Consider the following 26,631-nt stretch of genomic DNA (forward strand, 5'->3'; position numbering starts at 1 on the left):
CATCCCAAAAATTTTATTAACCCAAGGTCTGGTGCCAAGATGAAATGCATCGGCCCACTCCCTCTGGTACCTCCCCCAGTGGGGGATTGTTGATTATTCAAATTGTTGACCCTCTATGGAGTAGGTTCCGAAGGAATGAAGCACTTGTCTTAACCATGAGCCTATTGGCGAGATTTTAGAATATACCTATCGAATTTTGAGAAAACTGTCCAATCTAACCTATCTGATCTTTAGCCAGCAGATGCAGATGTGTAATACGACCAAATTTCTGGGCCAAGTTGCGGGACTAGCAAAATTAGTGTGGTGTACTCCTCCGTACGAACCTTAGTTTTAGATCCAGAGAACAACGTTGGAGATAAATAAGTTAGTTGGCGAGCATAGGTGCAAAAGGGGCTACATTATCTATTAAGTTGATCACAACCCCTGTGAAAGCGGATTCGCGGACGTCTGCCTTGTTAATCCGTGTGGAAGTACAGATCCGAAAAGGTGTGCGAGTTAGACGAGAGTTCATAGAACACCCCAGAGTGACTTCTCAAACCCTACCACCACAATTTATCAGAAACGCAAAATCGTGTTCGTGCAGCTGGACTAACGAAGTATTTAACTTAAATCCCTAACTTGTCGTTTACCACCCTAATTGTTCCCGATACCCTAAAAATGAAACTTATGGTACCGCTAATGAATCCAGACATTTTTTCGCTAGCAGCAAGGACTCTTGCGGCTTTACTCCTTCCAGACCCTTATCCAAACAGTTTACCAGGAGACTCAACAGTAAAAAGTATTTGATGCGGTCAATCACGCCGTACTCTTTTGAGGACAATGAATCTACTACCCTCAGGCCAGGTTTGAAAAGTAGGGCCGCAAACTACACGTATGCACGCCAATTTTACGTGAAGTTCAGAAACAAGAAGTCGATGATCCGTAGAGTTAAACAGGGAGTTCTCTAATGGGAGTGATGATATCTCTGACACTGTTTAACTTCAACTTAACTTCAGGTATTCCGTGCATCCCAGATAACATTGAGTTAATCACATAATCATATAGTGCACTCATGGCTCCCGTACCCATCCCATGGCGAGGAATTTGAAAATAACCGCCACTACTCGCTTCATGGCCATCACTGAATATGCAGATCAATGGTGTTTTTCCGGCTATCGAAGGAGGAACAACGTTCTCAGGTCTCTCCCTATCTCTATCTCTTGCCGACAAGACCTGCGTGGCTAATAAGACAACTATGTTGACCTCTTCCTGAGGGTGTTTGTCAGTTCATTTTTTTGGAATGTATAAATTCAACCAACAACTACTCTCAACACGGCGTAGAACGCATTATATGGGTACCAGGTCATACGGTAGTTAGGGGTAACGAGATAGCAAACTCTCTTGCCAAAACAGGCAGGGAATTAGCAACAATAAACGTAGACAATCCAGTGCCGCTAAATGCGTCAGGTCTAGTGTTAAAGGCAGGGGCAGAAAACGGGTGATCTCGATGAGATAAAAACGAAGAACCTTTTATTACTAGGATAAAAAGAGAACAGACATCCTTACGGGGCACCTGGGCCTACAAGCTCATCTGTACAAGATAGGATGTGCAGAAAACAACATGTGGGGAAGATGACGAAACATTGGAACATTTTCTCTGCCATTGCCCAGCATTTGCAAATATCAGATCCCAATTGTTAGGGAACGACTCCATACCAGACCTTAGTCAGACCCTGGTAAATGATATATGACAGTTAAGAAATTTCATAAAGGCAACTGAATTTCAAATATAACAGACTGTAAACTGCCCGCCTTCTTCAAAAAACCTCGGTCTAGAGTGCACAACAGGCCTATACTGGCTTAAGTTTATGCCCAGTAGGGCATGCGGCGAATTGCTTCGACAACCTAACCTAACCATGTTAACTTCTTATAACGCGATAGGTTGGTCTGTTGTAAACTATACAGCTCTCAGTGCTATACAATTGAAAAATTTTCAATACCTTACAACCTTAAAAGGTAGAATCCCAATGACACCTGTCGGATAAGAACGTGAAATTAGTACTTCAGGATAATAAAATGCTGCCGATACAATATTTGCCTTGGTGTTACAAACACAGCCATTTCAATCAACTCCTGGTGGATTGGCAACCTCTGTCGAGAAAAGGTAAGGCTAGAGAGTGATGTCCTCTAAACAGCAAGTCTATCAAACAGGACTGAGGGGTATTCATCCTGACTCATTCATAGATCAAATTAAGAAATATAAGGTGATCAAAGGTCATGCACCACCGATCTCAGCTAAAGAACGAGATTTGCTTAAAAAACCAAAGAAAATTTTCCACAACTGAGATCAGGATGGTGCGGAAGTCTCAATTTTTTTTGGGACCTAATGAATAGTACTGCGCAGAACATGTGGTAGAGATGACATTCTGCAACTTTTCAATTACCCACACAAACCTACTCAGCTATGAACTAGAATTGTACCAATCTATTTCGATAAAGCGAACTAGTTCCGTGGACTCCGGTCGATTGCATAAAAACTACGCGTATGAGGGATAAGAAATATGCGAAATCACTCATACTTTTAGGAACAGGTGTACTGTATCCAACCAACCCCCAAGCAGAGCCAGGCTGCAAAAACAACAACCAAATAATGGAAGATCTTTAGTTATACTAAGGTTAACTCCAGACCTACATTTGAAAATATTTAATTAAATTTTGTCTAGACTTATGTCTTACTGCCTTTGTTGTAAGGATCTTTTTGTTAATTTACATAAAATGTCTAGTTATTTGGTCTCACAACTCTCCAAAATTTTGAAAATGAACAGAATTGTATTTTTTAAGTCTAAAAACTTGCTAGAAGCTTTTTCAAGTGGTCAAGCAACTTTATCCGAATAAATTTTCTTTCAATTTCCAACCCATCCGCCTCTAAAACAGTGCGTCCGCAAACATTTAAGGACTTTCTGTACATAAATGTTTGACTTACCAACATTGTCATTTATTGCAACAGTAGTGGAACTGTCAAATGCTTTGACATCTACACGCCCTTTGTTTTCGTTCAGTCAGTGTATGCGATTCGTTTGTGAAGGAGGCCAAGCAAAAGTGTTTACGAAAACACAACTTTGAAAAAAAATATTTGAAAAATTTCACCCACTCACATACTCTCCGCACAGAGGCATATCTGATGCCTTCAAACCGAAAAAATAGAAGCTTTGCAAAAAGGGAAAAGGTTTCGGAGAAAAAGCAACTACGAAACAGCAAAGTACTTTATTAACCTTCTGAACAACAGAACTCACTTAAAGAGGGTGAGGGTTTTGTGGCTGAAATGACACCGAGCAACTCCAAACGAACGCGATGGTCTGTCATGAGCAGGACAATCGCTTCAACCAATCTAAAAAACGCACACATACTCTCACACACACACACACACACACATACACACACAAACACACCGATCATAAAGGCATACATCGAGTGAAAGGACCTGCAAGACTTGGCATTTGCATTTTGATGCTCTTTCCTCTTGCCCTTGCCTCTTGACTCATTCACACGTACTTATCATGACCCGACTCACTAAATTATACAGTGACTGGTGTTGTTGGCTACCTCTTCTTCTACCGAGGCAGTTGACTTGAAAAGGGGTGAAAGGACGATAACAAAATCACACTTATTCAAACAAATTCACTCACAAACACCCACACACGGACAGGACGATATTCCGACTCGAAAACTGGCCTGCGACACAAGTGACCCAATAAACGGCCTCTTGAGGCCAATGGACGAACTGTTGAGGCTTAGATGGACACAATGAAAGCAGAGCGGCCAGGAGAAAAAAATGCAAACTATGAAAAGGAAATAAAGAAAACGACAATAGGCAAAGCCCTAGGACCACCCAATACAGGAACTACTGAAACTAATCCTCAAAACCATTAAAATAAATTTATATTTCAGTTTGGAATTTAACAAATTTCTCTTCGCGGTGGAGGTGGATGGCGGTTTCAATTTTTAAGCTGCGGATTGTTAAGTATTCTCCCAGAGGCAGGACAAAAAGGAAACGATAATTAGACAAACAATTCGGTAAAGTTTCGATTCGGAACGTCGATATAAGTGATGTGTAGTTTATTCTGCGAAGTACTAATTCATGTGGCTTCTTAACCATTTTCGGCTACGTAATATTGGCACTATATACTGGGCAGATTTAATTATATGTTTACAAAATGTCATTCACCCAAGCTGGCAATTTAAGTATGATACAAGATACGCAATGCACTTTTAAAATGACACAGGTGGGGTAATAGATTTTAAGGATTAGAAGAACTGTTAGGTCACAGCGAGTCACAGTGGTTCAGAATTCAATTTCATTGGCAAAAACTCTAATTTTAGAAAACAATTTTCCCAAATTTCAGGATTTCAACTCTACCAGATCTCCCAAAATTTAAGTTATAACAAATTTAGTACCATTTAGTACAAATAAGTACGAATTTCCAGAACTTTGTACATACCTCAATCCTACAATGCAATAGAAGTGTTATTTCGAAATTTCAACTTTCCAGCTGTGCCGTTTCACCCAAATCGAATTTGTATTCAATTTAGTTACATCAAAGTTGAGGAGTAGGGTCGATGTAAAGAGGTAGTTTTGGAAGTGTGTACTCATGTATACGAAAAGTACTAAACGGTACTAAATTTTGGAGAATTTGGAGGAGCAGATTTAAAATGTTATTTTAATGTTACGGGTGAAGTGCAGTATTGGAATATGGAGGTAGTTTTCGAAATTGTACTCATGTGCACTAAAAGTACTAAATGGTACTAAATTTGATTGATTTTGATTTGGTTGAACTGATAGAGCTGAAATGTTGAAATTTGGAAATAAGATTACTATTGCATTGTATGATTGGGGATATGTACGAAGTTCTGGAAATTCGTACTTATGTGTACAAAATTGTACTAAATCTGTTACAATTTAAATTTTAGGAGAACCGGTAGAGTTAAAATCCTCAAATTTGGAAATAAGATATTTATTGGAATATATGATGTAGGTAGTTATGGAAATTTGTACTAAATTTGTTAAATCTTGATTTGGGTGATCCTATAAAGCTGGATTCCTGACATTTGGATTATGTAGTAAGTTTTTGGAACTTTGTAATTATGTGCACCAAATTATGGCATTGTTTGAACGGATTTTACCTGAAATCTAAAATTTGGTATTAGGATCACTGTTTGTGTGTAACATTGAGATTTGAAGGTAGTTTTGGAAATACGTACTAAATGGTACTAAATTTGGTTTTTGGGTAAGGGATTGAGTAGGAAGTCTACAATGTGTCATTATGATCTCACTTTGTGCGGTTTGTTTGAGGAATTTGGAATTGTACTATAACGTACGAAAAGTACTAAATAGTATTAACGTTGGTATTTGGAGAAAGAATAGAGCTGAAAATCTGAAACTTTGATGTTATGTAGGATAGTCCATGTAAAAGGGTTTCCTGAAATTCGAAAATTATCCGTAAAAAGTACTAAAATGCACTAAGTTTGGTACAATTTGAAATTATGCGAACGGATTTTGGTAGAAACATGTAAAGATATGGCCCTCATATAGCGTTACTTCTTGATTTTTTTTAATCTTTTGACCACATTCTGACATTTTGAGTTCAGAGCTGACATAATCTTTTCCTGCTGAATTTTGTGTGAAGATATGTCCTCCTTTATATATTGATCCTATTTATTATTTGGTATTTTGTTTCTTAATGAATAAAAACTTCAAATTGCCAATATAGAACCACGCTTTAACTTAGTTATTGGAATATATAAAACATTTAATCAAAGTAAATTCATCGCAAAATCAGTTGATTATCTTCACCATTTTGTTAATAAAACAAAACGGCACAATTTTTTTGTGTTGATTATAAAAGATGACGTTCCATGCTAAAATACAAACGAATATTTTAGGACCTTTGTGATATAATTTTATTTACTCCATATACTTTTTGTATATTGCGAAAATATGGACATATTTTGCATTAATTTTTTAAATATCTTTAAAGCACTGTTTTTACAACTTTTTCATTCTAAAACACTGATAACAGTCGATGTTTCCATTTTAAAATGTTCACTTTTTATGGAAAAAATCTAAATTATTACATTTCAAAAAATTAAAACATTTAACTTTTCCTTCTTCTTGAAAAGGTGAAACATTTATCAACTTTAGCACTGTGTAATTAGAAAACTAGACAACGTACCGATATTTGTCGGTAACTCAAAAAATGCGTCAGAGAATCCCACTACTGAAGTAGAATTTTGTATGTTTATTCTAAAGACAAATTTATTTTAATACCTTACACCACATAGTGGTAAGGGTATTATGTCTTTGTGCATTTATTTGTAACATGGAGAAGGAAACGAGATAGACCCATAGTTACTTTTGAGAACCTTCATAGAATCACTTTCTGAGTCGATTTATGCATGTCAGTCCGTCTGTCCGTCCGTCCGTCCGTCTGTCCATGTATTCTTGTGAACAAAATGCAGGTCGCATTTATTATCCGATTGAGATGAAATTTTCCAAACAATATTTTTTTGGCCCAAGGACGAACCCTATTGAAATTAGTGAGAATCGGATCAAATTTAGATATAGCTCCCATATATATCTTCATCCGATTTCGGGTTAAATGTGCACCAAATGTCCACTATCAGTCCAAATTACCTGAATTTTGGCACACCCAACCGAGTTCGGCCTAAAAGCAATTATATCAAATTTGGAGAAAATCGGTTCAGATATAGCTATAGCTCCCATATATATCTTTCATCCGATTTGATCTTTAAGTCCCTCACATTCCTACTATGCACTCCTCAACCGTGATATTTGGTACCAGGTATTAGACGAAGCACAGAAATAGCTGTTTTAAATTTTATCGAAATCGGTTCAGATTTGGATATAGCTCCCATATATATCTTCATCCGATTTCGGGTTAATTGACCACCAAATGGCCAATATCAGCACAAATGGCCCGAATTTTGGCACATGTGACCGAGATTAGCCTTAAAGCAAATACAACAAATTTGGAGAAAATCGGTTCAGAAACAGCTATAGTTCCCATATATATGTTTAATCCGATTTGGTGTTTAAGCCTCTCACATTCGTAATATGCACTCCACAAGAATGATATTTGGTACCAGATATAAGATACAGCCCAGAAATAGCTGTTTGTAATTTTATAGAAATCGGTTCAGATTTGGATATAGCTCCCATATATATCTTCATCCGATTTCGGGTTAATTGTGCACCAAATGGCCGATATAAGTCCAAATGGACTGAATTTTAGTACATCGGACCAAATTCAGCCTAGAAGCAAGTATATCAAATTTAGTGAAAATCGGTTCAGATATAGATATAGCAACCATATATATGTTTCATCCGATTTAGTGTTTTAGTCCCTTACATTCGTAATATTCACTTCACAACCGTGATATTTGGTACCGGGTATTAGATGGAGCACAGGAATAGCTGTTTTACATTTTATCGAAATCGGTTCAGATTTGGATATAGCTCCCATATATATCTTAATCCGATTTCGGGTGATTGACCACCAAATGGCCGTAATAGCATCAATTTTGGTAAATCCGACCGAAACCAGCTTAGAAGCAAGTAGACCAATTTTAATAAAAATCGGTTCAGATATAGCTATAGCTCCCATATATATCTTTCATCCGATTTGGTCTTTAAGTCCCTCACATTCGTAATATGCACTCCACAGGAATGATATTTGGCACAAGATATCAGATAAAGCCCAAAAATAGTTGATTTTAATTTTATTAAAATCTGTTCCGATTTGGATATGCCTCCCATATATATCTTCATCCGATTTCGTGTTAATTGTGCATCAAATGGCCAATATCAGCCCAAATCACCTGAATTTTCGTACATAAGACCGAATTCAGGCTAGAAGCTAATACGTCAAATTTGGAGAAACCCGGTTCAGAGATAGCTATAGTTCGTAAAATGCACGATGGAATTAGATAGATTTTGATTTTGTACCAAATACCTCATAGAGCTCTGAAATGCCCTGTATAAACCTTTTTACGAGAGCTCTACTAAATATGCATAGTTGTGTAGGGTATCATATAGTCGGCCCCGTCCGACTTTTGAGCTTTCCTTACTGGTTTTTAATTAATCTCCTTTTTTGTGATTTCACCCCTCTGTGCGACGGGAGGAGATAATATACCGCAAACTTTTGCTCTCTTTAGAGTGGGAAATCACTGTGCGATTTTCTCCAAATTTTACACATCCCAATATTTTGGTATATGTTAGAGCAAGTGTAAAAATAAAATATTACCATCTATTACGGTCCAAAAGTTCAAAAATAAAACTAATCGAGTACTGGTATAGCCCAAACTTGACCCACTGTAATTTATTTCGGACTTAGGTCAAGAGCATAAAAAGGTTAAAATTTGAAAAAAATATGAAATGAACTTCCGATAATAACGATAACAAAAACTGTTATAAAATGCGAAAATATTCTTCAGTTAACTTTAAGCTTCGCATATTGGAATATTTCCCAGCAAAAACTTGGGACGTGCACTAGCCGAATGTCTGATGTTAAATGGAGTATATCGGTCCACTCCTTCCGGTACCTCCCCCCACAAAAGGTCAAAATTTTCAAAAAAAATATTTTTTTCTGCACAAAATGGGAATCAATGATCCAATTTTGCTCTGGCTTTGCAAATCCTAATATTTGCACCAGTTCTAGGTCAGATGCAAAAATGAATAATATCGGTCCACTCCATCAAGTGCATCCCCCACAAAGGGTAAAAATTTTGAATAATTATAATCCTTAAAAAATTTGATGTAAGAATCCGGTTGTCTTTAAATGATCTAGTGTTGGTCGAAATTTTGAATTTCCATTAAGTTCATAAAACGCGAAATTACCATCCGATTCCATTTAGACTTGGCACATCTGAATATTTCCATCAACACAATATGTGTTATAAAGATGGTAGAGATTGAACCATTTCTTCTGGTGCCTCCCCCACATAGGGTTCAAGATTTTGAAAAAAGCGAAATAAGCATCCGAATCAATCCATTCATCTCCTCAAATTTCCCACTTAAAACATTTTTGCTAACACAAGATCTGTTGTGAAGATAATATACATCTGCGAACCCCTTCTGGTACCTCGCCCACAAAGGCTAACAATTTTAAATACTTTTCTCCGTCATATCTTGTGAAACACGTCAGGGATTCTTTACCATTGCTATATCTAAATATTTCTAAATAACCAGAACATTCTTATATTGTTATCCGTCCGTTGTATCTGTTACCTCACCCATATTTCCACATTTTCCAAAAATTTGCACCTATCTTATATTATGTATAGGAATTAGTCGATATAGCCCAAATCTAGTACGAATTGGTTAATATTGGCCAATTGCTTCGGAACCTCTCCAGTTTGAATAACCAAAACGGTAGGCTGGGGGTATTATATCTGTCGTAAAAACTATACTATTATACTATTTTACTTGTCCTTATTACTCATAGTAATGAGGATCGTCGGTGATGACTAACCATGCAAAATCACGCCGATTTGTCTATAATTGTGACCTGTAGAGCGACTGTAAAATAAGCTAAAGCTCTAATTTTATCCCTTCCCCAAACCATAACATCGTACAAAATTTCTGAGGATCGGACAATAATTGTGATCGTAAATAAATCGAGTCACCTCGGTGAGATAGGAAGATCGATATATTACATCATCAATGTTTCGAGGTGTTGAAAACTCTTTGGCCCAATCAAGCTTATTGAATTTTGGATAACACATATAGCTAAACCAAAAACCCATTTAATCTTACACTTAATCGGACAAAGCGACGATTTGATCGAATAATAACGCTTGAGTGGCAAATACTTTTCCAAATTCCAAAATGTAAGAGGATAAATAAAAATGTTGCTGTTGTTGTTGCATCTGATACTCTTAAATAATAATAATTATTTTTATCGTTGCAATTGATAAGTCAATGGTGTAGTGAAGGCTTTATAATCCACTTCACACACACACACATATACACATACATTCCTCTGTACATATTTATTAAATGCAGGGATTTTAAGGACTTTTCACAAATGTGTGAATGTAATTTTCCCCCCTTCTACTATTTTGTTTGTCCGTCGGTCTGTCCGTCTGCTGGTTTTGTTTCGGACTTTATAAATCCGACACTTAATAACGACAATATGATGTGCTATTGAAAACTAACCAAAGCGGCATTTCGTCCATGGACGGATTTAAAAACCAAAGCCATTCAACTTCGTCCGATGCAAAGCCGACCAAAGCTGGCCACAAATACGTTTAAAGCTGATTATCATCTTTTGCAATTCCATTTCGAAATAAAACAATTCATGTTGTTGTTGTTTTTGTGTTTTTTGTTTAAATTTTATTGTTGTTGTATTTTGCAACCAATATGTATTTTTTTGTTTTATTTTATTATTTTTGAAATATGTTTTGAAATGTAAATATGTTTTTGTTTTTGTTCTTTTTTATTGAATTTATTATTACTGTTATAAGCACGTAAGTTTGAATGCGCGGAATAGGCCCACACAACCCCCCTATGTATCAGTATAACAGTTTTTAAAGATTTATTTAACATAAATGCAACATTGAATATACTTTAAATACACATATATATTTTTTTAATATTTTTCTTTTTTTTGCAAAGCCATGAAGTGCTGCTCTATTTGAGATTTAACAATTATGGGTGTGCTACGTCGTGTGTGTGTGTGCGGGTTGGTAATGGTGTAGATTTTTTTCTTAATTAAATTTGAAATGGAATCAATTTAATTATTTGTAAATGGAATTGAATTTCCACATGAAGGCACACGCTCAACCCGGGCTAAGTACTGAACATCACTTCATTAAAAATCCTTGGATCTCAAGATCCGATTCTCTATTTTTCGGCTTCTTGGTTGGTTGGTTGGGCAAATTACCCTTTGCACCCAAAATCTTTACATTTTCTTTTGTCCTCTAAATACTAAATTATACAGGAATCATAATAGTTCGGAGTAAAAACTTATACATGAGAAAAAAAAACTCAACAAGATATACAAATTGTTTTTTTTTTTTGCTTTTTTTTTTTGTATTTTTAAATTAATAAAAAAAAATATTTTTTAATTCATACTTACGTCTCCTGCAAGAATACTCAGTATTCTTGGGTATTGGGGATTTGTTTTTTGTATTGTTCTTACAAAAATTTAAATTATAGTAAAATTAGAAATAGCATTGAACTTTTTTACCACAAAATTGAAGTTAAAATCAAAAAAAAAAAAAAAAAAGGAAATGAGAAATTTTTAAAACAAAAAAAAATCTTAAAAATTTATGGTAAAATAGAAAAAAAAGTCTCTTGATATGTTTAACTGAGAGAAGTACAGTGGTAGGACATCCTCGTTCGGATTCCTGAAACTAAGCTATACGAGTCACCATCTAACAAGAGAGCGAATTGGGATTTTTTTGAGAATAACTCCCCACTCTCTTGATGAAGATGTTAAAGGCTTTTGTTTGTTTGTTCCATTGACACTAACATTTTAGCGGTTCAACAAAATATCCTGTCCAGTTCCTAGGCGCTATGGCTAGTCTATATTTGTCCGTTTCTTGTTCAGTTGATTTTCTTCTTCTTCTTCTGCGTCAGCGTCTGTCTGCGTCGGTATGAGATGATTGGTTTGTATGCGTGTATGGATGGATGGATGGATGTTGTTCTTTTTGTTCATGTATGAATGTGTTTGTGTTATCCTTGGTGAGCACCATCCGTCTCCCCCGCCCCTCCGCTTAGAAGAGCAATGAGAACAGACTCCTGACACCGGTGGATGTGGAACCAGAGCCTAACGTGAAACCACTGCTGGTCTGCCTATGCCTCGAGGCGTGGCTGGAAATGTTTGAACGGACACGTTCGTAGCTGGCAACATCCTGCAAGGCAAAGAGAAATATAAGATAAAATTAGTTGAACTCGGATCGGCAGATTTTAAATTAGACATAACTGATCTAAATCAAACTCAAGATGGTGACAGTGACGACAAATGTTACATTTGTTACAAGTGTTGTAAATCGACAGTAATCTCACCTCTTTGTCGGCATTGGACAAAATACTGCGCATCGAGTCGGCCACGGGCCATTTCTTCTTCATTACCAAATTGCTGGGTGGCTCGTGGGCAACACCGGCGTCCACGGACCAAATGGTAACGGTCTCGCCGGGCGACACTTTGGTGCCACGGGTGAATTTGAAGGCCAACTCCTCGTCGCCGGCAATGCGGGTTAATTGCCAGCCGGTTAGATTGATCTCATCGGTGCCTTTGTTGTGCAACTTAATGTAACGTCCCTCGCTGTCGGCTTCCAAGATTTGCAAATCACCCTTGGCCGCAGAGTTGACGGTGAAATCGGCCAAACTGCGATCTTCGGACTCATCGATGACAGTGCGACGACGTTTCACAGCGCTGCCACCAGCACTGCCACTTGGAGTGGCGGAACGACGGCCACTGGGGGTAACACGACCCGAGCGATAGGCCGAACTGGAGCTGACTGACAAATGGGTGCCATTGGAATAGCCGCCATCGGCGTGCGATGAATTGTGGCTGCTGCGAGCCGGGGAGGTGATGTTGAGTCGTCTCTCCTCACCGCCCAACAATTTGTCGTAGGCGGCAATTTCCAAATCCAACGAGACCTTGATGTCCATAAGGTCTTGGTATTCTTGCAGCTGTTTGGCCATTTCGTCGCGCATGCGCTGCAATTCGGCTTCCAAGGAGGCGACATATTGATTGTGGCGGGCACGTTCGCTGTCCAACAAATCTTCCAGCTCACGGATGCGAACCTGCGAGGCGTAAAGAATGAAAAAATTGTTATTTGAATTGTTTTTGTTGTTATTGTTGTAGGGTACAGGGTACGTTCATTGTGGAGGCAGAGAGGGTCGAGAGTTAGTTCAAAAATTAATTTCAAGCAAAAAATTCAAATTTTGTGAATTTTTAACAGTTATAGATTTTTATTTGTTAAAACCTGCTAATAATTCTGAAGTGATTTTCAAAATTGATACTTGGAAACTGGTATTTCTTGAGGATACTTAACATATTCAAACCCCAGAAATGCTTTCGATAACATTTTGGGTGAGGCCCAATCGTCAAAAAATAAGATTTTTAACAAAATTAAAAAAAAATGTAATATCAGAGAGGGCCGGGGCCTCCACTCTGGCTATGTTGGTGCCTTATATTGCATGTCCTTCACATGGGTTTCCCCCTTTTCTATCTCCACAATCCATGCCCAACCCTAAAAACCCTTGATACTCACATTCAAACCAGCATTGATGCCCTCCAAATCCTTAATCTTATTATTCAGACCATCAATCTTGGTGCGCATCATTCTCAGCTCTTCATGGACATGAGCCGATGCATTGTTGGCACGATTGGCGGCAGCCTGGAGATTCTTAATTTCATTGTCGTACAACAGCTCAATTTCCTCACGATTGGCACGCATCTGAGACTCGTATTGATCGCGCAATTCCTGTAGAGATTGTTGCAATTTAGCCTCGTATTCCTTGGACAGACGACCATCCAATTCGCTGATTTCGATTTGACGGCGAGAACGAGTTTCGGTCAATTCGCGTACATGCACTTGATCCTTGAAGCTCAACTCTTCGCGCAAGCTTTGATTTTGGTTCTCCAAATCGACACGGGCCAAGGTTTCGGCCTCGAGTTGTTTGCGCAAATCATCCAACTGCTTGAGGAGGCGGGCATTTTCGGCCTGCAAATCCTTGGCCAAGTCCTCGGCCTTCTTGCGATCGGCCAGGGCTTGGTTGTATTTGCCATTGACTTCATTGAAACGGCTCTCGAATACGCGGGCACTGTTCTCGGCCAGGGCACAATCTTTGGTCTTTTTCTCCAATCTGAAAGAAGAGCGGGGGAAAAGAGAAGTGAAACGATTAAAATTTTGTCAATAGTTTGGTATTGGAATAATTTATTGTTTATGCTAATTTCTAAGGTAGTTGACATCAAAGTAAGCGGTAGATAGAGAGAGAGAGGGAGAGGAGAAAATGACGTCAGCTCTAAATTTTAATGCTTACAAAATACCATGTGTGCTCTGTTATGCTGCCTGTTGCTGCTTTAATTTCTATGCGAGTATTGAATGTGAGAAACTTGTTTTCGGAATACCAAAACGTTGGATTTACATCATCAAACCTTTTGGTTTGTTAGATTTGTATTGTGTGAGCATAGGTTTCGAATGGCATTAAAAATGTCAAATGATTTAATTTTTAAATCAAAAAAAGTTTCCTCTCCAACACTAACTAAAAAACATTAATGATTGTCATCGTTAGAAAAATGATCATCATCATCATTGTCATTAGTGATAATGAAAGTTTGATGGAAATATATATTTTTCTTTCAGTGTCACACAAGTGTTTGTCTTTGGCATTCTATTTTCATAACGTTTTGTAATTTATGGGATTTTTTTCTAAAAATATTTCGCGGATACGTATACGAAATTATGCTGTTGTGGTGGGTGGAGGCATGGGAAAATATGCCAGGGAATACGTCTAAGTTTTATTGGGATGACAACACTTTTGGTTGACTGTACCAATCATATTAGTGAACTAGCTTGAATAGCAGGGTCGTGGAAAATGGGTGGGAGATCTTTTTATATACCGAAAATTTAGTGAATTTTCATAATGAAATATTGTAAAAACAAGTAACTAATTAAAAAAATTATATATTTTTAAAAAGCTATGGCAATAGTTTATTTTGAGAAATTAAAAAAAATAATATTTTGGGAGAGTTACATTGAATATATTGAATGCATCACTTGAGTTACATTGTAGTCGAAACCGGCTAAAATTAGATTTTCAAGCAAAATTGCCAATTTCCTAAAAAATATCTAAAAAATAATTATTTCTCTCACTTGACTTCCATAGCAGTCGGCTACGCACTCTCTGTTGCACCGTAAATCATTGCTTGTAACTTGGGAGTATATTTCTCGTATGTGTTCCTTGTTCACATTACATTGTAAGGGGTTATGTGGCCATCAGCATAAATATGTCCCTTTCGAGAAATGTATTTCCAAAAAGTTGTACGATTTTTAGAAAATATCCGCTCAGCATACTTGTCTCCTATTTGGAGGCTTTACTGTATTTATTTATTTTGGTCTAAATCATAAATTTTGTCTTTCACATATTTGCTTTGCAAAACGTTTTCGAAAACAAAAGCATTAACTAGCCTTGTCAGTCGTTGTTGTATTTTTTCTTTTTTTTTTTTGTCAGATGACGCTAATTTATGTTGGCCATTATATTTGAGGGCATTATGTGCGAATCTCATTATGTGATCCGCATTCGAGGAGAGGTGAAAATTAATGGAAATATTTTGGCTGTCATAAGAATTCATTCTATTATTAAACAAATCGTTGATGATTTATGGGAAAGTTTCGTTTAAATTTAGCATTTTTGTGATCTTTGGACGGATTACAAAAAAAAAAAAAAAGACTCTGGTTGTATATCGCTGAAAATGTTTGAATCATCAAAAATACATGCCCACAATTCAGCTAATTACGACGGCCCATGTGGTCAAATATCAAAAACATAAGCCCGGGGTCGTAGGCCATAAGAAATTGCCATTGAGCCAAAAGTTGAAAGATTTGCCCACATTTCTGACACTTTGTTAACTCCATGTTCAAACCCTTTTTTGGAATTGTTAAAAAAATATCTTACGAAATTGAGTCAAATCTAAAAACAAATAATAATAGATTTTTAAAAAAAAACTATAAAACGACAAATTTACCTATTCGAGGGCTATATCCCAGCAAAGCTTTGCATTACAAATCGGTTTACTAATCCATTAGATTTGTGGTCAAAGAAATAACCACTTTTTACTAATGACATGACCGTGAGATAATAATGGTTTGGTAATGAGATGTGTAAGGTGCTTTAACTAGGATTCTATCATGTGTCTATTAATTTTTCTCTGGTAGATTATTTGTTGCCGGGAAAGCTGTATTATTCGCAACAAAAATTTTCATTACCAAAAAATGAGTTTCCTAACCAATTTTTTTTTGTAATCGCAATTACTTACTCGAGCTTCGAACTCCCAACCTCCTGGTTTTTAGTCGAACACTAACACTCTGCGGCAACCTTACTCATTACATGGTCACGAAAAAAAGGCTCTGTTGATTAATTTCGATTTAATTTCGATTTAATTTAATTTACTTCAGAATTTCGAGCTAATTAAGGATGACTCTAACACTTTAAGGGGTCTATTCAAAATATTATGTCTCAAGTAATTGTTCCTAAATGAGCAGAGCTCTTTTTATTATATTAATTTTTGACAATTTCCTAAAGTAGTAATTTTGAAAATAAATTACTCGTTTATAGAAAAAATCCAGAAATTTCCAGTTAAAACGATCAACTTCATTTCTATTGCATGAATCAGACAATAATAAATGTTACGATCTCTTTCACACACAGAGAACAATGAAAAAAACTCTTCTGGAATTTTCTCTTCATTATATCGTTTAAAGAGAGTTACAATCTCTTGTCTAATCCCAACTGAAAGAGGAGTACGTTCCCCCTTTCGCTGTATTGTTTTTTATCTTTATTTATTTCGCTTAGTTGGTATTTTTAAAGCATTCCTCTTAGATAAAAAAAAAAAAACATATTTCAAAACTAAAGAAAAATTCTAAAATTTCTAAATATTAAATTCAAGGTTGCCGGCATGATTTTTGGAGTGGTGCTGACGTTTTTTTTATTGTTATTTTTTTTTAAACAACAATATTTGTCATGTGGAGAGCTCTTGTGGGCCGGTACTTATCAAAGCTAATCTAAATTTACTCACAAAAGCAGACACTCACGCAAAAATAAATAAATGAAAGAGTAAAAATGTCAAAACAAATTTGGTTAGCTCTCATCTCATCAAAACTCATCTGAGGCCATTCCCGTCTCCCCTTCCCCTTCCCCAACACCACACACACACAAGCGGAAACAAACAACATGCTTTATTTGTTTGTACTGGCTAGTAGGGGGGGTTATCTGATGAGGTAAAATATGCAAAAAAAAAAAAAGAAAAATAATTTATGTTTTATTGCCATAACTAATTATTGTTCTCTGATGAATTTTCGAATGGAGAAATCACAAAAAAAAGAATCGAATTTTAAATGAAATGGCATCGTTATTGGAGAGTTTGAGTTCGATGTTGATTCAAAATTGTTGTTGGCAATTTTAATGTTAGAGATTGATGTTGATTCACATTCGTTGTCTGTATCTCTCATTTCCTGTAATGGGTTTATGAATGACTTCATTATTTATTCAGAAATTAAAACCCATTTCATACATGTTTGATATTTGTAGGTGATGAAGGGATATTTCGATGTGTCTCTGTGTGTGTGTATGGTTGTACATACGCATATTGTAATTGAGAACATTAGATTCTTGTTTATTTTAATAAAGCTGACATCATTGCTGTTGTTAACAAAATGCTTTAGACGCTCTATGTTTAACAAACACACACACACACACATATATCCACCATTCACATTTACATTATTATTGAACATTTTGACCTTGTTTGGCTGGCCATCATGGCCGCCATTGCCATTGATAGAAGAGAACAGAACGGAACAATACTAATTCGTCCCTTGGTACTTTGGGGGCGTCTGTGGATAGGTTGGTATGTATATTTGTTTGTTTGTATGTATGTGGTTGGTTGCGTTATTGTTTGTCTGATGGCCTTCAGAGTTAAGTGACCGACCACCATCAAAAATATAAGGTTTTTGTGGTCTGTGACTCAAGAAGCAACCAAAATACATACAAAACGGGGGGATAGGATGGCCATAAAATAGAACCGGTAATATTTTCGAAATTTTAATTCCCAATTCATTTTTCTTGTTCTTAAAAAATATCAATTAGAAACGAGTTTAAATTGATTTTGAAATTCTATATTATTATTATTTAGTACAGTATTTTCGATGAAATATCATTGCAAATAAATTTAAGCAGGGAAGGAGCTAGTTTTAGTGGAGTCCATAAAAGAGATTTGAAGAACCTAGCAGGAACTTTGAAAGGAGCCGCTTATAATGAAGACCATTAAAGGGAAATTAAATTTGAATTCATTACGGAAGACAACTATCAATAAATTATATCCTTAAATAAAATGTACAAAAATATCAGAAAAGGCGCCACTTTGGATTGGCAGAACCTTGTATACGTCTTTGGAACCAGAAAATTATCTCTGGCCACATCAGTCTCTGTGTAGTTGTACTCTGTCCGTACTAGAAACTTTAAATAGTTACAGTTGGTTGAGGGACTAAATTATTTAAGTCTAATGGCCTAAGCTTAAGCCTAAGCTCTATGGGTCATGTTGGCGCCCAAGTACATTGGCTGATTCCAGATCAGCAAGATCTGGCAAACCAATGTAAAAACATATAGCTTAGGCGCCATTGGACTTCAAACATTTTCAATAAATTAGTCCCCCAACCATTTGTAAATCGTTGGGTTTTAGTTTCTCACAAATAAACGTCATTGATTTATTTAAGCTCTCCCATTTTGGATTTCATTCAACCTCTCTCATTCGTTGCAATGTAAACAAACCGAAATGTACTAAAAATAAACAACAATTTTAGGGTTCAATGCAAAAAATCTACGAAAACATGTGTTCAACTTATCTATTAGGGATGTCGATCGGGACCGTCTAAGAGAGGTTTCGTACCCATTTTTTGCATTTCGAAGTTAATGCGATATTGAAACTGAATAAACCAAATTCAATAACTTCTCCAGAGCAAAAAAGTTTTTGGCTCTGAATTTTTCACAAATTTACAGATTTTCCGAAGCTTACACATCTTTCGCTTGACTTTCGGGATATAGCATGTCTGGCTTCGCCTAAAATAAATTCTAGAACTTACGAATTGTACTCTTCCCACCAGAGGACTTGTACAGAACTTTTATGTAGATTTTCAAGAAAATAAAATGTTTAAATTATATAGTTTTGCAGGCTTAAGATAGTATTCATGCCATTTTGTCTTCAGAAAATTTAAATTCTCTCTTTGGAATATGTATTTCTAGAAGATTTTCAAAAAGTTTTCTAAATGGGAAATTTTACAATTTACATAAAACATAATGCTCCTGCATTCAAAAATTCCTATAATTCCCCAGAATGATAAAACTCCACTAAAGATAATATCTTGATCCGAGAGATTTTGAAAATTCCGCCAAAATTGTGGAAATGTTGCAATTTGCATGAAACTTTGTGACAAAGTTCCGATGTTCAAAAACTTCAAAAAATATTTCAAAGTTTTTGTTTCCCTCCAAATTTTATTTCATTCCAGGATATCTTGAAAAATCTTCCACCACCAAAATTGGGGAAATGTTCTATTTTCTACAAACAAAACTAATGACAACACCACCACCCCTTTTTACACCTCAAACATGTTGCCTCTTAGTTGTTGTTATTGTTTCTGTTGCTTTTGTTATTGTTATTATTTTTATTATTGCTTTGTTTATTTACTTGCTTGCCTTGTAGCTATGACCGGCGCCGCTTTGCTCTGCTTTGTTCAGCAGCAGCAGCTACGGCAGCGTCAGCAGTTCGTTTCTAGCTCGTGAGATGATGTCGCCATCGCTGCCAATGTTATTAGCAAAATGTGTGAAGTTCGTTTCTTTGCGTTTTCAAAGAGAACAACAACAACAAGAGTTCGTAGAATGAACGAAATAAAAAAATAACGAATGACATCATTGGCCATGTTATTGCGATTTCTGTTTTAGTTCACAATTTTTTTTGGAACTATGTATCTAGTTGTTGCTCTTGATGGAGAGGGGGTTCAAATTCATTGAACATTTGGAGCTTTATGTTTCATGGAGATTCTGTGTAACAACAGCCAGCTAAAGGCATGACATCATCGTCATCACACGCTGAACTATAATTCCATAAATACCGAAGAAAAAACCGTCTACGAACACAGCTGGCAGCTAGTCTGCCGTTGACACGTCAGTAAGCCAAAGGGCCTGATGCAAAAACAAAACACAACAACATATGGCCATGTGTCTATCTGTCGGTGTGTCTGTCTGTGTGTGTATGTGTGGGGTATATAAACAAAAAATAATAACAATAACACCAATCCAGTATATGTGGGTGTCCAATCGGCTCCCACTGAAAAAAGCCCTTGTGTTTGGCTACTGGGGGATAGCCTTCAAAAAGATGGTATATAACAAGTAACGAAGGTCTTGACCTTCTTTCGACTGCTGGAACTATTTGTCACACATTATTTCGAAATTATAATTTCACAATATAAATAAATACCATTTACATTTTCCTCCTCCTTCTGCTTGGAATACCTACTTTTGTTTCAAATCATCATTCTCCTCCCACAAACGCTTGATGTCGATTTCCAATTTGGCCTTTTCCTTCGACACTTCATCCAATAGTTTGCGGGCAGCGGACAATTCCTTTTCATACAAGGCCTTAATGTTGGACACCTCACGGGTCACTGTGTCCTGGGCCAATTGCAACTCCTGGGTCAAACGATTGTTCTCATTTTCCAGGTGACGCATGCGATCAATGTAACACGCGAGACGATCGTTCAAATGTTGCAGCTCTTCTTTCTCCTGGAGACGGCTGGTGCGGGTGGGACTGGTGGGGCTACCGGCGCCCAAACGATTTCCACCCTGGGGTGTAGAGGTGGAGGCACGCGATACACGGCTGGTGCTCAAGGTAACACGTTTCTGAGACATTGTGATTGGTCAAAGGGTTTCAGTTTCTGTTTCTGGAATTAAGTACGAATTTTCTTTTTGTGGAAAAGACGCGTCTTTTCTAATCTATTTACAAATAGTGTGTTGTTTTTTTTTTTTTTTTTCAACTCTCTTGGCTTTTCTCTATTCTTTTTTGCAATTTCTAGAGACTTGTTAATTTTATTTGATTTCTGTTTCTTCACTTTGTACGTCTGGTTGCTTGGACTTGAAAAATTCAACTAAACATTTAACCTCAGCGGTATTCAAAATGAAATCATCACCAGTGCCGAACGTTGCGGCCACGAAGCAAGTCGTCGTAGCCAGCCAGCCACTGCGAACGTCAACGCCATCGTCTCGTTTGCTAAGTGTTTTGTTGCTGCTGGTTCTCATTTCGATTCTGTTCATTTGTTTGTTGGCTCTTCTTTTTCTAGCACTACTGAACTGCCATAACTTGGAATGCTACGTTGCTTGTGTGTGCCATAGTTTGTTCTCCATCTATTCAGCTACGTCTTGCTTTGCTTATCCCCCCTCCCCATCACCCATTCGATTTGTCTATACTTTGTTCGCATTAGCTTTCTTCTGCTGCTGACGTAGTTTTCTATTCGTGTTGTTTAATTTATTGCTTATGTTACTATCTTGTTGTTTCTTCCTTGCCGACTTCCTTGTGCTTTTCCCACCCATTCCCTTGGCCAACTCTTGTCATTGAGACTGAACGTTGTTGTTGTTGTATCTTCCCACTAGCCAGTTGTCTTCTTTTTGAAAACGACGTAGTTTTTAAGAACTACAAAGTTATTTTACCTTAACCCTAAAGTAAACCGCCGCCATACATGACATGTAGTGTAATAAGTGTGTACGCAGTTCTTTGGCACAGTGGGCCTAACTGTAATTAAATTTCATGTGCGAAACATAAGTTTAAGATACCACAAATATATATACATATATATATATATATATATATATATATATATATATATATATATATATATATATATATATATATATATATATATATATATATATATATATATATATACAAACTCGATCAGCATAAAATAATAATAAAAATGGGATCACGTTTTGGCATTGATCGCATATAACTGTACCTCCAGACATTTGGTATTTTAATGTTTTTAGCGGCATTATCCACGGGAATTGTAACGGTAACTCCCTATATTCGGTACTTTAATGATTTTTAACAGCATTTTTTCAATGTTTTTTTTTTTTTTTTTAATTTCCAAGTTCCCTCCAAGTGGTGGAGGATATTTAAAGTTCGACCCAGCGTTTTTACTTGTTTTCCAATAAAATTATGCAGACTACTTTAATGGAAACAGGAATTTGAAAACAAAACACATCGCACATTAATACAAGGCCACAAATCGCATGTCGGAAATTAAGTCTTCCGCATATTTTCCACTAGAACTGGATCCTCTAGCAACGAATTACACCAGTGGTATCTTTAATGGGAAAACTTCAAACTGTATTTTAAACAAGCACAGATCAGGTAAGATTCGATTGGGACATGTATGGCAAAGGATTCTTGGCCACAACGAAGTGTAAAACACACGCAACGACCCGATGCCTAAATATACTATCTGGCCATCGGGATGGAGTGAAGGGCACTGGAAGAAATAGTTTACCCTTTTCGCCAAATTATACGACGAAGGTCATGAGTTGAACGTTCACTCATAATTCGTTCTCTCTCTTTCTCTCTCTCTATCTCTCTCTCTCTCTATCTCTCTCTCTCTCTCTCTCTCTCTCTCTCGGCAAAGCGGAATAGTTGCATAGGTGTACAGACGCTTCCGTCACTTCCCCATTTTCGTACAGTCTGCTTTATTCGGCGTCTAAGTAATCACATTTGAAGGTTTATGATCCAATGTTAAGATGACCTGTTAATATTCCTATCATTGTCCGTTCAATGTTTCAAATCTGGAAGGGTCTGTGTTTTAAGGAGATCTCTGGCCAATTTGTTTTTATACCATCGTTTTTCGTTGCACTATCTCACTTTAGCTTTCTCTCTGAAAACCAGGTACAATGTTCTAGTAAAATTACAAAATGAAGCATTTTCGTGTCGATGACATCGAGGCTATTGACCACTTACCCTTTTCTGTTAATACATCGGCTTTTCAAGTCCTTTAATATAACAATGCCAGATACCCCACAGAAGCGGATAGTAATTTGCAGATCTTTAGAGCCTATCTGCACTTCACGACTGCACAGATTTGATTACGGAGGAGTTAGTAGCTTCAACAGCCGCTTATCCATCCCCATGGATATTCGCCTCTTCAGTTATATCAGCTTCCCGAGTTTTAATCAGTGCTGTCGCCTTCAAGATAGTAACGGATCATGTGGGAGTAATTTTTCGAAGAAGACACAGGCTCCCATGTCATCATTGATCCGTCTGTGTAAATGGAAAGCCCCCTAGGAAGCAGATTAGCTTCGTTTGATATGTACCTGTTTGGAAGAATTATATATAATTCTTATCAAACTTTATGCATCTTGATTCATACGGGTTCCACTTTAATCTGCAAATAGCTCTGAGATCGGTTGTAGAATGTAGTTAAAGTTTTAAATTAAAAAAAAATGTATGGAACCGTTATATGGGCCCACCACTCCAAAGCGGACACAGTTTTCTACTACAAGAATTTATGTCTATTACGAGTCTTAAGTACTAAATTTAAAACGCCGTGGAAAAATATGGCTAGGATCTTAAAGAGACCGAATATCGGTGGGTACCTTTATATGCAATTCTTAGACCAATATGAACAATCTTTTGCCACCGATTGCAGAACCCATTATGAACTACAATTACCGATTTTAAAACAAATCGTTTTATCCGGCTTGTGATCTAAATCGTAAAACTACCGGACATATGCAGTTAACGTTATATGGGGACTATAGTATACGTATTCTTGATCAGCTTAAAATTCTGAGACGATTTAGCCCTGTCCGTCCCTCTGTCGGTCTTTCGTAATCACGAGTCAAAACAAATAAGGATATGAAGCTTAAATCTTGCACCGATCTGTCTTTTGTCTGCAGGCAGGTCAAGTATCGATCCATTGTATCGTATATATAACAGTACCCCCGATAATCGGTATATTGATAATTTTAACTTCATGTCAATGGAATTGGCTTAAAATCCACACAAGGAGTTCCATCTGAGTACTTAACCCCCTGAAAGTGAATTGTCTATATAGGTCCACGATATCGTATATCCGCCTGATATTTTACACAAGGGGATCTCTTAGAGTATTTTCCCCCCAAAGAGAATTTTCTGAGTAGGTCATACAATGGTGTCCCCGATTTTCGGTATTTAACGACATTATTCACGGGAATTGCGTCAAATTTCGTATTTGAAGTTCGGAATCGTTACTACAGCCTACGGCGTAAAATTAATTATCCAGCGCCACGTCTTCGTATGCCCAACATAAAAGTTTTTCATTTAAGCGGTATTTTTCGACGGAGTTTTTTTTTAATTTTTTGAGTTCCCTCCGAATAGTGGAAGGTATAAAAAGCTCGGTCCGGCCGAACTTAGCTGCCTTTTTACTTGTAGAAACTAATAGCGGGAAAAAGTGGAGACAATATAAAAAATTTCATGAACAACATTTCTTTGATTTAATACAAAGAAATTTAAGTTTTTTTTTAACATTGACTGATGACTTCTTAGTTTCCACGCCAATAACATCTAGAACATTCCGTTACTGAAATGAAATCGACTACAAAAATCATTTAGATTTCTATGTGGATGTCACACGCTTCTCTTCCAAATACCTATTTTCTTGCTTTTTTGCAAATTATCCCACAGTTCTTTTCTCTATTCCGATGGTGTGCGTTGATGATACGGGTTGCTCTATTTTTGCGTTCCACTTTGTCTGCTTTTAGCGCATTTTCGACATTAGTTGCTAGCAGCAGACCGCCCTTTCCCTCGGGTGCTGCTCTACCATTTGGTGTTCGCGTTAGACGAAGAATAGTAAAATAACTAAATTCATGGCAACAACAGCAGCTACAACAACACTACAAACTCTATGAAATTTTGCTAGGTTGTTTGGCTGGTTTTTAGGGCATTGTTTGTTTGTTTACTTTGACAAATGCGCGGTGTCTGCTGCCGCGCGGTTACTTATCTATGCCGATGTTGCGGCAAAAAGCTGGCGCTGCTTCCGCGGCTGCTGCAGCCTAAATGTGATAATTAAGCCCATTCAAGTCAAGATCAATAACCCCCCCAAAAAGCATAGAAAGATAGATGATAGTGCATAAGAGGGAGGGAGAAAGACAATATTGCGTACAGCAGCGTCGTCGTCGACGTCGTCGTACTGCGTATTACATCGCAGCATAGGTAGGTATTTTGAAACTAACACCGAAATGCGGAAATAATGAATGAAATTTGAATAAATAAACAAACGTAGTTTCTTTCGGAAACATCAGAATGGATATGAAACAGTAAATAAAGATTTTCCTAATTACAAGTATGTAGGTTTATCAAAAATCGGGTATTAACTTTAGCATACCAAAAATACCCATTAGAAAAAATGCCTTTAGAACACCCAAACTTTCAGGAGACATATGTATAGCTTGATCGACAATCTGGTATTCGATCGTTATAAGGTAGAGTTGGACAATCGAGTTCACTGATCGGGTCGTTATTTTTTAGCGTATTTCTCATGAAGAACTATACCTTTAATCTTGTTCCTTATATGGATAGGTAGCTAAAAATTAATTTGGCTTTTGGAATTTTCGATTTTAGTCTCCGACAAAAAGTGAACTTTTGGACTTAATTTTTTTCGATTAATTCAAAGTCAAGTCTATTACGATTTGAGATATTTAGGTGTGAAGATTATATTTTTCGACTAATCCCAGAAGTTATTTGCTGCATATTACAACGCTCAAATAGTTTTGAATATGGAATATATCGGTGTGTTCTACCATTGGATTTACTCCTCCAATTATTGGTATAGCTCCCAAATAACGGTATCTCCTGATTTTGAGTATTTAGGGAGAATTTTTGTTCTTACATTTCGCGAAAAATATTATTATGACTTTTTGTTATAGCTGTGATTTGTTATATCGAATTCTATGTGGATAGATTAACTCCTAGCAAAAAGGAGTAAGGCAAAAACTATAGCCGGGCAGGGAGGACCATGTACCCTATATAAATTTTGGTAAAGATAAAGTTTTTAGCTAAAGTTTCTTTAGATATGAAAACCGTTTGATTAGAATTGATATAGCCTCCACCATTCCATGAAGGGTATATTAACTTTGTCATTCCGTTTGTAACTTCTCGAAATACTCATGATAGACCTTACAGAGTATATACAGGATGAGATAAAAAAAAACTGCAACAAAGTCAAACGCCATAATTTTTACATTTTTTTTTAATTTTATTGAATAAAATTGACGGAAATAGGATCAAATTTTATAATAAGTATAGATTTGTTCGGATTGGTCACTTTTGGCACAAATTACGGCCTTCAAACAGTCAATGAAACCCTCACGCGCTGCTCGAATGTTGCTTGAGGTGATCGACACTTTGGTACTTTTTAGAGCCAACATTGCTTTCCAAAATACTCCGGACACAATAGTCCGACGCATTGGTATCCGAAGATTTTGGTGGCCATTGTGAGCTGGAAATGAAGCGAGGAACCTTATTTTGTAACCATTCTTGGGTGGCTCGTGTTGAGTGTGATGGTGCTGGGTCCTGATGGAATGTCCAAGGTCTGTGGCCAAAATGTTTGGGTGCCCAAGGCTTTAATACACCCTCCAGAATATTTTCGCGATAATATTCGGCATTTATTCTGATGCCACGGTCGATTGATACGAGCGGAGAGCGACATTCAGCACCATGGCCGGCGCTTGAGTTCTGGTGGCCAGCCGAAGGTGCACATTTTCACCTGACCTCATTGGCAAGTAAAGGCGATCATTTTGTTTGTTTACAAACTTCTGGACAACGA

At 36.9% G+C, this 26,631-nt stretch overlaps 2 protein-coding genes across 3 annotated transcripts in view; one reads left to right on the plus strand and one right to left on the minus strand.

Annotated features, from left to right (window-relative positions):
- The window catches only part of LOC101894872 (exostosin-1), a 296,257-nt gene that overhangs the window by 167,497 nt on the left and 102,129 nt on the right, over nucleotides 1–26,631 (plus strand). The window lies entirely within an intron of this gene.
- On the minus strand, nucleotides 10,359–20,934 carry LOC101901326 (lamin-C). Of its 2 annotated transcripts, none has more exons than XM_005189496.4 (4): nucleotides 20,301–20,934; nucleotides 13,282–13,876; nucleotides 11,985–12,811; nucleotides 10,359–11,913 (listed from the first exon to the last, which is right to left on the minus strand). In XM_005189496.4, the coding sequence occupies exons 1-4, from the start codon at nucleotides 20,690–20,692 to the stop codon at nucleotides 11,829–11,831; spliced, it is 1,899 nt and encodes a 632-aa protein (XP_005189553.1). In that variant the 5' UTR covers nucleotides 20,693–20,934; the 3' UTR covers nucleotides 10,359–11,828. The 2 variants fall into 2 exon arrangements, with proteins under 2 accessions (XP_005189553.1, XP_005189554.1); XM_005189497.4 differs by having other exon boundaries at nucleotides 12,068–12,811; nucleotides 20,301–20,932.

The sequence above is a fragment of the Musca domestica genome, unplaced genomic scaffold (assembly GCF_030504385.1).
Source record: "Musca domestica strain aabys unplaced genomic scaffold, Musca_domestica.polishedcontigs.V.1.1 31, whole genome shotgun sequence".
NCBI classification, from domain to species: Eukaryota; Metazoa; Arthropoda; class Insecta; order Diptera; family Muscidae; genus Musca; species Musca domestica.